At 30.8% G+C, this 15,648-nt stretch overlaps 1 protein-coding gene across 2 annotated transcripts; it reads right to left on the bottom strand.

The window, feature by feature from the left end:
* Window positions 1-371: 371 nt before the first annotated feature.
* LOC126721574 (ferric reduction oxidase 2-like) lies at window positions 372-12,653 on the bottom strand. 2 transcript variants are annotated; one of them, XM_050424622.1, is made up of 8 exons: window positions 12,278-12,653; window positions 12,070-12,172; window positions 11,680-11,874; window positions 11,317-11,551; window positions 2,619-2,946; window positions 2,003-2,246; window positions 969-1,657; window positions 372-781 (listed from the first exon to the last, which is right to left on the bottom strand). In XM_050424622.1, the coding sequence occupies exons 1-8, from the start codon at window positions 12,477-12,479 to the stop codon at window positions 642-644; spliced, it is 2,136 nt and encodes a 711-aa protein (XP_050280579.1). In that variant the 5' UTR covers window positions 12,480-12,653; the 3' UTR covers window positions 372-641. The 2 variants fall into 2 exon arrangements, with proteins under 2 accessions (XP_050280579.1, XP_050280580.1); XM_050424623.1 differs by having other exon boundaries at window positions 11,680-11,871.
* Between the last annotated feature and the right edge of the window lie 2,995 nt (window positions 12,654-15,648).

Below are 15,648 nucleotides of genomic sequence, written 5' to 3'. Positions count from 1 at the left end.
CCCTCACATGAATGTAACCAATGACATGTAACGTGGTAAATATTGCACACCCTTCAGATGAGAAAATTCAAGAAATTCATTTCAATGTGAGCACATCAACTGGTTTCTTACATACAGAAACGATCCAATTGATTCTTCATAAAGGAATGTACCGGATTGGCTACTTGAGTTTAGATTGAGTGCATTTGCTTGTCTTAAAAATGAAAGAGAGAATTCCGATGCTTTGTATATTTGTTTCATTCGCCTGCCATTTAAGCAAAAGCTGTCATGGTGAGGGAAGGTTTTTGTTGTACACATTTTTGACATTGGCTTCATTTTATGAAGCACGAATCTCAGCCTTACACTAGTTCATGCAATGATAGAAAATCCAATCACAGAGATAAGTCATCCAAAAGATAGTCATTATTTTCTACTCATGAATATGTACATTTTATCACTGAGCAGTGAGAGACTAAAGCCACAGTTACATATTTAACAAAGCATACGAAATCATTTGCACTTACATAGTTACATTTATTCTCCACAACAAACACGTCATAATGATACAGGCATATAGAAGCAAGCCAGCAACCACAAGCACCAATATTTTACAACATTGCTGCACACGTCTAACACCCCTTGGAAATTTCAACGTAGACAACTCACCAGCTAAAACTGATAGACTCAAAGTGCAGATTATCTGCCAAACCGGATGAACAAATGGTTGCAACCTCTTGTCTCAACCTCTTTGGGCCAGATGCGAAAACGTTGGTACTTGATTCATTGTACTCAAGTAGCATTCCTGCAAGAGAAAATTTATCTACATTTGTAAGAATTATAGTTAAATAATTAAATTTATAATTTTGCCACACTCAAAACTTTTGAAATAATTGGTAATCTATTATAATTTCAGAGCAAGCCATCTTAACTTCGAAATTTGAAGGCCAATCCAGATATTAGATGTTTATATGAGAGTACAAGTTACTTACTCCTTAGGTCAGGTCTTCGACCATAGTGCACATTGGTAGCTTGGGAAAGAGACTGGCGTGGGTGGCTTTCCAATTCCATTTCATATGAGCTTGGAGACCCAATTGTCCCTTCCATGTTCTGAACTTGATTAGTCTCAATATCATTTTGCCTTTTGTTCAAAAATACTGCTGCACTAGCCGTCATGACTATACAGATGCATATGACTAACACATTTATCACAGATCTCGAAGTGGTTGAAAATATTATATTGGAATTATGATCAATAGGATATATGTAGTAACGAGTAATAATTCCAAGTAATATAAGGAAAATGACAAAGGAAGAGGCAATTATCATGCCAAGCCAAAGCCAGTGTTTGGGTCCTAAAATGGAAGACAATGGTGCATCTTTTGCATGAGGCTTGAACTTTATGGCTTTTATAGGCTTTATGTTATCTATTTTGGGTTCTTTCTCTCTTGTTACAAAGGCCTCAATTTGTAGCTGTAAATTGGAATTGTCAGAGGGGGTTCCAGAGATAGGAAGAATGAGGTCTAGCATGGTTAGTTCTGAGGAGTTCTTGAATGCACAAATTAGGATCACTTTCGGAGCTTTGTAATTAAGCTTTGTGCTCATATAGATGAGCTCTCGAATGATTGAGATGAATGGAGTAATACCACTGCCTCCACTCACCATCACAAGGGTGTCATACCTGCATAAACGATAATTAATATTATTTGAAATATATTAAGCTACCATATAGCTAGTTTGCATAAAGAAAGTACATTTTTGTTTCTGTTCCTTTATTTGGTAAAAAAAAAAGAAAAAAGAAAAAAAAAGAAGCAAACTTTTGTTTGAAAAGCAAAGAAGTTAGAACAATAACCAAGTCATAGTTCTAAAATTTGTAGGTTTAGTTATGGATTGTCAACAGACTAATTATGGTTGGTTACATGTATTTTTTTCTACCATTTTATTTTATTTGAAGTTACAGTCTCTATTACTTTCTTATTTGACATGTCATTTTGTGCTTTGAGTCTATTCATGTGCATATGTTTACCTTAAAAAATCTTTAGAAGCTGGCGTATACGGTCCTTCAACTGATACCTCAAGACGATCCAGTGAAGAAGGTGATGAAAGCATCTGGTAGAGCTTCTTGGTCCAACTTCCTTCGCTTTTAATGACAATGCTGATCTTGTTAGGTTCCAAATTACTACTAGTAGTGATACTAAAAGGATGCCACTGCAGTTTGGAAATGCTGGGAACATTTATGAACATAATGCCCAATGGGTTATAGCTCAGACCTGGCAGGATAGATTAGAAAACGAACTTAAAATAAAATGGACCTTCACATCAATCTTAAAAGTCACAGGTAAAATGTTCTCAATGAATTTTTTTCCTTGAATAAATTTAAAAATAAGTTTTTTCTTTTCTTTCAAGAATAGTTATATTCAAACAGTTTTTGAAAATTCATTTTGTAGTGTATGAGCCTGAATAAAAATATTATGTCTCACTTTTGATGTTCTACTTTATGCTTCATCGACTTTAGTATGTCATGTATGAAAATTTATTATTATTATTTTATAAAAAAACGTGTGAAAGATTGTGATTAGTAAGATATAAAGTCAAACACAATACAAATATAAGCACCGATCATATGTATATAGTAGTATTACCTAAGCTCTTGCCAAGGTTAAGTTCAATAGTTTCACATGGTAAAACGCGGGCAGAGAGTAATCGAACATTTCGTCGTGATTGTAGAAACCTCAAGTAACGATCGACAACAAAGAGGTAGAAATTGGGAAGCATCATGCCACAGAAAGAGATACCAACATGGAGTATGAAGAAAATCATGAAGATGATGTAAAGGTAATGTGTGTAAAAGAAGAGCTCGAAGAATTTCCGTCGTATGCGAGGGATGGTTGTTAACCACACGGCTAATCCAGCTACCAAAGCAATCTCTCCAGCCAAATTTGATTCCCCAATTTTGTCCCATTTAAGCATCTGTATTGAAACAATAGCATGACATTTTAATCTTTACATCTCAATTAAGATTACAGAGGAAAAACAACATTGCAATATATAATAATCTCCACGAATGGGTATATATATGACACGAAGTGTACCATTTGCATTTCAAAGACAGACATATAGGATCTTTGTACATATGTACCCAATAAGTGATGCTAAGGAAGTAAGGATAATAAAAATCTTAGTCTTACTAAGTAACGTGTAAAATTTTAAGGAAAACACAAAAAAGAAAGTAATGAAGAGATTTAATTATCGGCATCAAATTTGTAACATTTTCATATATATTATCGGCATCAAAGAAAGTAATGAAGAGATTTAATATGTGGTATCAATCATATATATTATCGGCATCAAATTTGTAACATTTTCATAGCAAATTTGTAAAAACTTATTGGAAAGCACTCAAGAAGGTTTTATTAGAACTTAGTAGTTTATTTGAAATCGGGTGGAATTGTTTTAGGACTCAGAAAGCACACAAGAATGTTTCATGTTTTTTTTTTTCTTTATTGGGTTGAAAATCTGAAGTACCTTAAGATGCATAAAGTCGTAATCATTGGTATACGCCAAGACTCAAAGGATTAAGGGTATGTTCAACTAGTAAGTTAAGCGGTAGGTTTAAATAAAACAAAAATAAAAAAGAGATATTAATTAAAAAAATAAAAGTGAATAAAATAGAATAGAGTGAAAAATTTTAAATGATACAAGACATTGTTTAAGCAAAATATTATGAAAAAACTCAACAAATTTAAAATCAAAATATATTAAATCATTTCAAACATTTACAATTTTTCTCCATAATACAAAATTAATATGAATAATTAGGGAAATAATGGCAAACAAGACATGGTGATATGATATTCCTTGATTTCTTTCCTTAATATAAATTTGTGTAAATGGTAAATTACACCCCTAAAGTTTGGGGGTGATTGGATTTTACATCTTAAAATTTCAGAATTTGGATTTTATCCCCTGAAGTTTGGGGTGTTTGGATTTTACACCCTAACGTTTTAGAACTTAGATTTTATTCTCTAAAGTTTAGGGTTGTTTAGATTTTACACTTTCCAATTCTGAAATTTTAGGGTATAAAATTCAGACAATCCAAAATTTTAGGGAGTAAAATCCAAACACTTTTAAAATATAGGGGGTAAAATCTAAATTTTGAAATGTCAGGATGTAAAATCCAAATATCACCACATTTTAGGAGGTAAAATCCGAATTTTGAAACGTCAGAGTGTAAAATCCAACCATCTCTAAACTTTAGGGGTGCAATTTGCAATTTACCTTAAATTTTTTTTTAAAAGACCAATATGACAAGTTAATTATAGGATTTTTTTAATAAAAAAATTAGGTAGATAAGTAATTGTAATTTGTAAGTAGGTAAAAAAAAAAAAAAAAAAAAAGTAAAAAAACGCAGAAAAATCTACAGGACCAGCCATTTGGGTTGAATTGGTTAGGGAAAAAAAAAGAAAAAAGAAAAAAAAGGAAAAGAAAAAGAAAAAAACGTAAGATCTAGTTGGGTTTGATTAAGTCATATTATTAAATAATCTAATCGACTACTCAAATTGATTTACAGAATGGATCCTAATTCAATAGTCCAATTGGTTGGGATGATTAGAGTTTGATTAACTAAGACCTTAGTTGTCAAACTCGAATCAACCCAACCAGTGACACCCTTATCCCTTAACCTATTTGAATGCTCGATCAATTTAAATCCATGAAAGACCAATTTAAAATCTCCTTAGTTAACAATGCCAGATGAAGATTAGAATCTTCTATAGTTCTCAAGAAAACTCCATTGCTGAGTTTCTAAAATTTTATCAAATCTAATTTGAAATGGGTAGACAAGATTTTACTACATCATTAATAATTTAATAGATGCAAAAGTAGTAATATAATCAATTTTTTGTTATTTATTTTTTCTGAGAAATAAATAGAGTAGAAATTTTATATCACTTCCAAATATTTATATGTTAGTCAATTAAGAAATGTCAGGTTCATAACATTTTTACAACAAATGTAATAATTTATATGTTAGTCAACATTTCTTTAGTTCCTACCAAAAAAAAAAAAAAAAAAAAAAATACATTTCCTAATGTAGGTAGGGTGAAGACTCCTCCCAACCACACAACACGTTTTCGGATTTGGATAGGATGCAATAACAACCTGATCTCAATCCCACGTTATTCCTAACAAGTTTTTTTTTATGATATATATATATATATATTTATTTAAAATTTTATTACAGTATTTAATTTATATTTAAACCTTGAATTTTAATAGTCAGTATTTTGTTTGAAATAATAAAATAGGTAGTCTTATGTTCAAAGACAACAATAATAATATATTAGCAGATGAAATATATATATATATATATATATATATATATATATATATATATATATTTATAAGGTTTCTCTTGAATCAAATTTTGAGAGAAATATTTCAGACTTTTTTTATTTATTTCTTTTTATTAGATGTAAATTTTGAAAATTTAAGTTTTTGATTACATGTTTTTTATGTTCTTAACATACAAGTTAAATTTCTTTCAAATTAGATATTATTTACTATTCGATTAATAAACATATTTTTTATGCATAATTTTAGACCACAAAAGTTTAAAATTTAAACAATTTTTTTAGAATTAAGTTTAAAATTTAAACATTTAATTGATAATTAGTTATTGCTAATTGATTTTCATGAAATTTTGTAAGTATAGAGAATATAATAAAAATATGTAATCCAACCATTAAAATTTTAAAATTCACATCTAATAAAAAAAAAATATAAAAGAAGTTTAAAGTTCGGATAAAAACATTTTCCTTTGGATAGAAACATTTCATTTCTAGTTCGTTAACTATCTAATTTAGTAATTTTCATTGGGAAAAATGCTCATACACCCCCTAAACTTTGAAGTAGTAGCCAAGACACCCCCTAAACTTTTATATTGGCCAATTTACTCCTTAAACATTCTATAACTGCTAAATCAATACATCAGTTAGTCTACTGTTAAAACATTAACAGAAGTGGCATGTGAGAGTCACGTGAAATTGAAAAGCCACACAGTCCTAAGAATCTGAAACACAATAGAAAGAAGAAAGAAGAAAGACAGATAGACCTGGGTCTAACCGACAGAGAGTAGAGAGAGAGGCGATAGAACCATGTGATAAAAAAAAGCTTGTTTTGATTCCCTTTTGAAAATTTTTTGGTTGATGTTCGGATCGATCACAAAAACCCAACTCATCTTAGCGACCCATCAAAAACATCTCTTTTTAATCTTTTCTCTTGATTCTCTTTTGGCTTTTGCTACTTTAGTTATTTGATATTAGGGAATAGATGACCAAGTTATATAACAATGGGAATCGATCTCATTTTTTGGCATCATATTAACTATTGTAATGAATAAAATAATGGGTTGATGCTTGATGGACAAATACGTGTTGGTATAGCCGTATAGGAGAGAAATTTTTGGGAAAGTATGAAGGAAAATGGAACCTATCAAAAGACACAGTTGCCTTTTATATTTTGACACTGAGAAAACATAAAAAATAAAAATGTGCCACGGATCAACAAAACGAATCAGCTTGTTCTGAACCCACCAAGGTACCTTCAGGATACAAACGGCGAGACAATGGCGGGATAAAGAACTAGGCGTCGACACACCGTGCCACAGTGGCTCTAGTTCTACTGCCTCTTTCTCTCTCTTTCCTTTCTACCAGTCTGTTCATCCTTTTTCTTTCTATCACGTTCAAATTTTTGGGACTGTTCTACTTTTTATCTCAAAAAAATAAATAAACAAAAAATGGGACTGTGTTTTTTTTTTTTTTTTTTTGAGTTCACGTGAGTGTCATGTGCCACTTCTGTTAGTGTTTTAACGTTAGATTAACTGATGTATTGATTTGGCAGTTGTGGAATGTTTAAGGAGTAAATTGGCCAATATAAAAATTGAGGGGGTGTTTTAGCCACTACTCTAAAGTTCAGGGGGTGTGTGGGCATTTTTTCCATTTTCATTTCTAAAAATGTTAGTGACAATCCACCTCCAAAAGTCCCGCGTAAAGAACAACCGACAAAGTACGAAAAAGGAAAGAAAAAGTAACTCTACCGTACGTACACGAATTAGAAATACCGCACTCACTGAGGCTGAGCCTGAGGGACAGGGTCCTACCAAGAAAGTGTGCCACTCAGCTCTCTCCCAACCATGAAGTCAACCTAGTTCCATTTATGATGAACCTCTTTTAGTGATCAACATAAATTCAACCTTCTCAAACTTTGAAATAGTCACAAACTTCTCTCTGCATACTCAATAATCTACATAGGAGAACAACCACAGAACTTGACGAGTGGGTCCAACCACTACCGGAGGAGAGCACCACGATTTCCATGTGATGTGAAGTGAACACCACCATTTTTAGATTCTGCATCTGCTACTTTCCGTTCATGATCTCTTTACATGAACAAAATCATACCTACACGTACATCTCCTACAAACATTGACACTTTTTCTATTTTGGTTACTTCTAGTGCTAATAGTCTTTTAAGTTAATAGGAAGATTAAGGTTTTGACATGGGGTTATATATTCTTGTTGTATAATTACACTCGCAATCCCTCAATTAAAAAAAAAAAAATTACATTCACAATTAGATAACAAAAATAATTTTCATGTAAGTATGGCAGTAAACAAGTCAAGTCGTTGTATACTTGTATATTAGAAGTTCAATGTTATTCATTAAATTTTCTTCTGAATACGAGCTAAGTTTTAGTTCTTTATCAAACTAAATTTAAATTTAGGTTTGGTACCTTTTTTTATCAATCGAATTCGAATTTGTTTATAAACTATTTGATTAAGTTTTTTAGTTCCTATGTATAGTAAGAATATAACTAAAATATTTGACCCTTCGCAAATTTATTAGGATTTATTATGAATATACTGCTTTTACTATCATTAAATAGAAAAAAAAAAGATTTGATATCATATGAATTTATTCACAAATTTATATAATCTAATTTCAAGTCTATATAAGTATATTTTCAAACAAATTTATATATAAAAATATAGTATTATATATAGCTAAATTGAAACTCTAATCACAAGCTTGTTCACAAATATATTATTATGTTTGAGTTTAGCTCATTTAATAGTCGAGCATAAACTTGGATTTGAGTTTAGATTTTTTGCTAAATAAACAAATATAAACAAGCATTTTCCTGAGCTAAACTAAAGTTATTTATAAAAAACTTGGTTTATTTACAGACTATAAGTAAGTATCTCTCCAAAAATGGGTATACACGTACATATAATATGTCATCATATGATAAATATGGACATTTTTAAAAATTGTGAACACCTAACCTCCATCCCAAAAAGAGCTTTTCTATGATTCTATATTTCTATCAAATACAAAAAATAATTGGAAAAGAGTAAATTCTTTGTCTAAGATTTGAAAAAAGATTTGGCAAAAGAGTAGAAAGATTACGCCTTTCTTGTCAAGAGCCCTTAACAGGATAACCTAATTTTCCCAACCGAACCCTCCTTTCCTATTTATATCAAAAAGAAAAAAGGAAAAAAAGTTGATGCCTTTCTTAAAGGTTGGAGGGGAAAGAGAACTAGAGAAGAGACTTGAGGAAATGGGTTAGAATGATTTCGTCACTTTTTTTGGCGGTTTTATTTATTATATATATATATATATATATATATATACACAAACTAAAATTTTAAGAAAATTGAGCAAAATTGGAGGGAAAGGGATTTTTCTTCAGTTAAAAAAATTTTAGTTTGTCAGTTTTGTTATTATGATTCTATAATTTATATATGGAAAATGTTAACAAATGCCTTAAGGGCATTGGTTTAATAACTATTTTTAAAAACGTTTTATGGGAAAATGATAAAACATTGGTTTATTTACAAATTTATATAATCTAATTTCAAGTTTATATAAGTATATTTTTAAACAAATTTATATATAAAGATATAGTATTATACATAGTTAAATTGAAACTCTAATCACAAGCTTGTTCACAAACATATTATTATATTTAAGTTTAGCTCATTTAACAGTCAAGCATAAACTTGGATATGAGTTTAGATTGTTTTCTAAACAAACAAATATAAACAAGTATTTTCCTAAGCTAAACTCAAGTTAGTTACAAAAAAAACTTGTTTCATTTACAGATTACAAGTAAGTATCTATCCAAAAATGGGTATATAGGTGGGGTTTGGATTCGGCGTCTGTGTTTACAAGTCTTTTTTTTTTTCACGCATTTCAGGGAGTAATGCGGCTATTGTTCATGCACTGTTCACGGACCCACAAATTCCACTTTTCAGCAACTTTTTCATTAAAAATGTGTCCCACGGCACTATTCACACATTTAAAAATTATTTTGCTACAGTGTTTTCAATTTCAATTTTCAGTTTTAGCAAAAATAAGCTCAATCCAAACAGACATATACATACACATAATATGTCATCATATGATCAATAAGGACATTTTTAAAAATTGTGAACACCTAAGGTGAAAGTATGTACATTGTATGTACATAGTACGAGTACATTAAAAAAAAAAAAGAAAAAAAAAAGAAAGAAAGAAAAGAAAAGAAAGAGAAATGGTAATTTTCCTCTATATCCATACCAAACCATGACAGCTTTTAGTTTCTTAAAACCATTATCCTCCCTCCATCCCAAAAAAAGCTTTTCTATGATTCTATATTTCTATCAAACACAAAAAATAATTGGAAAAGAGTAAATTCTTTGTCTAAGATTTGAAAAAAGATTTGGCAAAAGAGTATAAAAATTACCCCTTTCTTGTCAAGAGCCCTTAACGGGATAACCTAATTTTCCCAACCGAACGCCCCTTTACTATTTTTATCAAAAAGAAAAAAAAGAAAAAAAGTTGACGCCTTTCTTAAAGGTTGGAGGGGGAAGAGAACTAGAGAAGAGACTTGAGGGAATGAGATAGAATGATTTTGTCACTTTGTTTGGTGGTTATATATATATATATATATATTAAAGAAAATTGAGCAAAATTGGAGGGAGAGGGATTTTCCTTCAATTAAAAAATTTTAATTTGTCAGTTTTGTCATTATGATTCTATAATTTATATATGGAAAATGCTAACGAATGCCCTAAGGGCATTAGTTTAAGAACTATTTTTAAAAATATTTTGTTGAAAAATGATAAAACAATTAATGTTGTTGACAACTTTTTATATTTTCTATTAAAATTGAGTCAAAACTTTTTTAATATAGTTTATTAACAATTATTCTAAGGCCACTCGTTAACATGACCATTTATCTATATTATATAGGAGTATAAGAAGATTCTTCTCTTTTAACTGGACTTTTATATCTTTCTCAAAAAAACAAAAAAAAAAAACTATATTTTTATGTGGTTCAAAAATATCATCATTGTCATAAATGTCAAATAACAAATTTCATTTTAAATTCAAAAAGAGAACTCCTAAAGGTTAGAATTTTTTTCTTCACATTCAAAAAAGAAATTGCAGTTACTGCTTATTTCTAAAGTTTATCATTTTTCTTTGTTTGAAAAAAAAATTTTTTCTAAATTATAATAGATGCAAATTATTAATTTTTACCAAAAAAATAGAAGAGCCTTTGAGTACGCGTTTATAGATTTTTAAATTGATCAAAACAAGGATATGGTTAATAGCCATGTCATCAATTAATTGTTTAAATATAAATTTTTGTAGTTTAAAATAATACATAAAAGATGAGTTTATGGATCGAATAGCAAATAACATTCAATTGACATGAAAATTGGCAAGAATGTTAAAAACATATAAAACATGTAATTCAATAATAAGATTTTCAAAATATGAATTTTATAACAAGTTATTGGGTGGTGTAATATTATTTAGAGTTATACTAAGTGTAACTTAAACCCAACCCAATTATAATAGATGCAAATTATTAATTTTTACCCAAAAAATAAAAGTGCCTTTGAGCATGCGCGTGAGGCTAGTATATATATAGATTTTTAAACTGATCAAAACAAGGATATGATTGTCAATTTATTTGATAATCTTATCATTTTCATCTTAATTGAAAAAAAAAAAAAAAAAAAAAAAAAAAAAAAAAAGAAGAAGAGAGGAGAGATATACATCTACTCCACTCATCTTACCTAATTTTTAAAATATTCCAACAAGAGAGACAAACCTATTCTTCTTCCCTTACATCTCCTTCAATCTCATATACCCTCTACTCTCCTCTCTTTCAAAATTTCCAAACACACCATAAAAGAGTCGTATATCTTTATTAATTAAAAAAAAAGAGATACAAGAATGCTTCATGAATAAATTGAAGTTGGTTCCGAAATATAAATTCTTAATTACCTGGGAGAGTTCATTGGTAACGGCCCAATAGATGATGAAACAAATACCATGAGTTGTGAAGAGAGTCATGGTGATGTTTCCAAGCCATATATGGTACTTGATACTGTTCTCAGAGGTGAGGCCAAAGAGTGGCAGCAAAGATGAACCGCGAGTCACCGGGAAAAACAGAAATGCTAAACATATGTTCCCAACGAGGCCTAGGGTTAAGGCTGCAGAATCCAGTTTAGATTGCCATCTGCCAAAAGCACCAACAAGCTTTAACATATTATTAAATTATTAATTCAACTTTTTATGATGATGATATCGTTTGAAATGAGAGTTTGATCGAGCATTGGATTTGATAATTTGTTAAGAAATTCTTACACTTTTTCGCCTTGTGCTGCTGCTGAATTTGGGTTGATTTTAGCAAAATAATTGCTAATGTAAGTTGCAAAAGTCCATGCTATCAGTGCAATGAACATGATGAGAAAAACTAGCTCTACTCTGGAAACAATCCCCAGAGGGCCTTTTATGAGCACCGGCTTTTTCCATGAGGCAAACCGAGGATTTCTGCAACTGCTGTTACAAAAGGTAAGATCCGAGTTTTCATTTTTGTAAAAAATATTTGATTACATAAGAAATGAAATTGATTATTAGTGATATTAAAAAAGAAGTATTTGAAAAAACATCAATTATCCTAAAAGTTTAAACTATTAAAAAATAGTGAATTTAATCATTTAGTCTATAAAATGTACAAAGAAATCTATAAACTACCTTGTGATTTTATCATTTTTCAATTCCTTTACCATATGGAGGTAGAAACAGCCCATGGCAGCAACAAATAGAATGGGAAGAGTGTAAATCAGAAGTCTTGCACCTGTAACACATGAAGAGTATAAATAAATGATTTGAGAAAACAACATTATATACAACGTGAACACAAAAGCAACGAAAGAAAAAAGAATAATGCAAATGGAACAACCTTGTTTGGGCTCGAAATATGTTGAGTTAAGCTTTGCTAGGATACTCGGCAACCAACTTTGCTTATAGGTGTTTGTAGGAGCCATGATCCACATCAGAAGAGACCCCAAAAACACTGCCATCAATAGCAGCCTTAGGGCTGCCTGAACTGTGCTGATTATTTCATTGGAAGAAGACCATTTTTTAACCACATTTGCATCCATCTTCTCCCTCGCAGACACTTATACGTTCACAAATCAATAACTCTTCCGAGATTCCTCTATATATCGATGATATTCTGAGAAGAATTTATCATATTTATAGGGAAGAATTTGCAAATGATATAATATTAGATGCGAAAGTTAGCTTTATCGTGTTTGAGGGGGATGTACATGGAAAAGAAGCATGGTTCACGTCTCTTGTTACTTGTTACAGAGCTAATGAATGGCACATTTTTTAACACTAGTGGACCAAATACGGCACTATTATTGTTTCTCAAAAAAATAAAGGAAACAAAGATGGGCCCATAGAATTAACCCAAAAAAAAAAAAAAAAAAAAAAAACGGTACCATAGATCGAATGATGGGCACGGGATGATAGCAAGGGTCATGCAGTACTTAATTAAGGACTGGAAATAGTATCCTACAAAATTTGAACATTGGATTGAAAAAGTACGCGGAAATATTGGTTTTGATGAATTTTGAACTCAATCAAACGGTTAGATTAAGAGAATGTGACCAATCAAAATTTCTTGGTGTGTTCATGTCCGTAATGCTCCAGACACAAATCCAAAATCCGACCGTTGGATTGGAAAAATGTGGTGAGATATTGATGTTGCCGAAGTATGACATCAATTAGACGGCCAGATTGTGAAAAATGAGCAGTCAAAGTTTGCAAAACTTGGTCAATATTTGGTCAAACATGATCAACCAATGAAGTTGGGTCTATGACCACTCGATAGGATCAAATTATGTGGATTGGGGAGGTTTTGAGTGCGTTTTGGTTATTGGGTATTGGTCAGTATTTTAAGGTTTTCTCGGTTTTCATGCTTTTGTTAGTTTCAAGTTTTAAAATGGTAAAGTCAAAAGTCATATTGTATTTTGTAGGTTTTTGGTTGTATTTTGCAGATCAATTTCTTGATTTTTAGTAATACATATATTGTGTAAAACTCTCTTAATTAGTAGAGTATTAGATATTTTTAGTGATTGAAGTTTCATTATAGGCAGATACAACACGCGTACATCTTGTGTCATAGTTAAATTTAAAATTTGACCAATGGACTGAAAGAGTAGGATAAAATATTGGTTTTGATGAATTTTGAGCTCAATCAAACGGTTGGATTAGGAGAACGTTACCAATCAAAATTTCTTCGTGTGTTGGTACAACAACACATGTTCGTAATGCTCTAGACTCAAATCCAAAATCCAACCATTGGATTGGAAGAATGTAGTGAGATATTGGTGTTGGCGAATTATGACATCAATTAGACGGTCAAGTTGTGAAAACTGAGTAGTCAAAGTTTGCAAAACTTGGTGAATATTTGGTCAAACATGATCAACCATCAAAGTTGGGTCTATGACCACTCAATAGGATCAAATTATGTTGAGTAGGGAGGTTTTGAGTGTTTTTTGGGTATTAGGTATTGGTGAGTGTTTTAAGGTTTTTTTGGTTTTCATGCTTTTATCAGTTTCAATTTTTAAAATGGCAAAATCAAAAGTCATATGCAAATCTATTCGAGGTCATTTTGTCGGATTTTGGCTGTATTTTGCATATCATTTTCTCAATTCTTAGTAATATTTATATAGTATATAACTCTCATAATTAGTAGAGTATTAGATATAAAAGTGATTGAACTTTCATTATAGGCAGAGACAACACGCGTCCATCTAGTGTCACAGTTAGATTTAAAATTTGACCATTGGATTCAAAGAGTAGGATAAAATATTGGATTTGATGAATTTTGCGCTCAATCAAACGGTTGGATTAGGAGAACGTGACCAATCAAAATTTCTTCTTGTGTTGGTACAATAACACATGACCATAATGCTCTAGAATTAAATCCAAAATGCAACCGTTGGATTGGAAGAATGTGGTGAGATATTGGTGTTGGCGAAGTATAACATCAATTAGACGGTCAAAATGTGAAAAATGAGTAGTCAAAGTTTGCAAAACTTGGTCAATATTTGGTCAAACATGATCAACCATCAAAATTGAGTCTATGACCACTCGATAGGATCAAATTATGTTGTGTAGGGAGGTTTTGAGTCTGTTTTGGGTATTGGGTATTGGTCAGTGTTTTAGGGTTTTATTAGTTTTCAAGCTTTTATCAGGTTCGAGTTTTAAAATGGCAAAGTCAAAAGTCATATGCAAATTCATTTGAGGTCATTTTGTAAGTTTTTGATTGTATTTTGCATATCATTTTCCCAATTGTTAGTAAAATTTATATAGTATATAACTCTCTTAATTAGTAGAGTATTAGATATAAAAGTGATTGAAGTTTCATTATAGGCAGATACAACACGCGTCCAACTTGTGTCACAAATAGATTTAAAATTTGACAATTGGATTGAAAGAGTAGGATAAAATATCGGTTTTGATGAATTTTGAGCTCCATCAAATGGTTGGATTTGGAGAATGTGACCAATCAAAATTTCTTCTTGTGTTGGTACAATAACAAATGACCGTAATGCTCTAGACTAAAATTCAAAATCCAACCATTGGATTGGAAGAATGTGGTGAGATATTGGTGTTGGTGAAGTATGATATCAATTAGACAGTCAAATTGTGAAAAATGAGTAGTCAAAGTTTGCAAAACATGGTCAGTATTTGGTCAGACATGATCAACCACCAAAGTTGGGTCTATGACCACTCGATAGGATCAAATTATGTTGAGTAGGGAGGTTTTGAGTGTGTTTTGGGTATAAGATATTGGTTTGTGTTTTAAGGTTTTCTTAGTTTTCATGCTTTTATTAGTTTCAAGTTTTAAATTGGCAAAGTCAGAAGTCATATGCAAATCCATTCAAGGTCATTTTGTAGTTTTTGGTTGTATTTTGCATATCATTTTCACAATTCTTAGTAATATTTATATAGTATATAACTCTCTTAATTAGTAGAGTATTAGATATTTTTAGTAATTGACGTTTCATTATAGGCAGATACAACACGCATCCATCTTGTGTCACAGTTAGATTTAGAATTTGACCATTGGATTGAAAAAGTTGGAAAAAATATTGGTTTTGAAGAATTTTGAATTCAATCAAATGGTTGGATTAGGAGGGCTAGATTAGGAGAACGTTACCAATCAAAATTTCTTCGTGTGTTGGTACAACAACACATGTCCGTAATGTTCTAGACTCAAATCCAAGATCCATCCGTTGGATTGGAAGAATGTGG

The sequence above is a fragment of the Quercus robur genome, chromosome 4 (assembly GCF_932294415.1).
Source record: "Quercus robur chromosome 4, dhQueRobu3.1, whole genome shotgun sequence".
Lineage (NCBI taxonomy): Eukaryota > Viridiplantae > Streptophyta > Magnoliopsida > Fagales > Fagaceae > Quercus > Quercus robur.
The sequence above is the reverse complement of the archived record's forward strand: the minus strand, read 5'-3'. Positions and strand labels throughout refer to the sequence as shown.

Excerpts from the sequence above, each read along its gene's own strand:
- LOC126721574 (XM_050424622.1), bottom strand. The coding sequence starts at position 12,479 with ATGGATGCAAATGTGGTTAAAAAATGGTCTTCTTCCAATGAAATAATC. Across the intron at positions 12,173-12,277 it reads ATATTTCGAGCCCAAACAAG|GTGCAAGACTTCTGATTTAC; the intron begins GTTGTTCCATTT and ends CATGTGTTACAG. Across the intron at positions 2,947-11,316 it reads TTACCAATGAACTCTCCCAG|ATGCTTAAATGGGACAAAAT; the intron begins GTAATTAAGAAT and ends GTTTCAATACAG.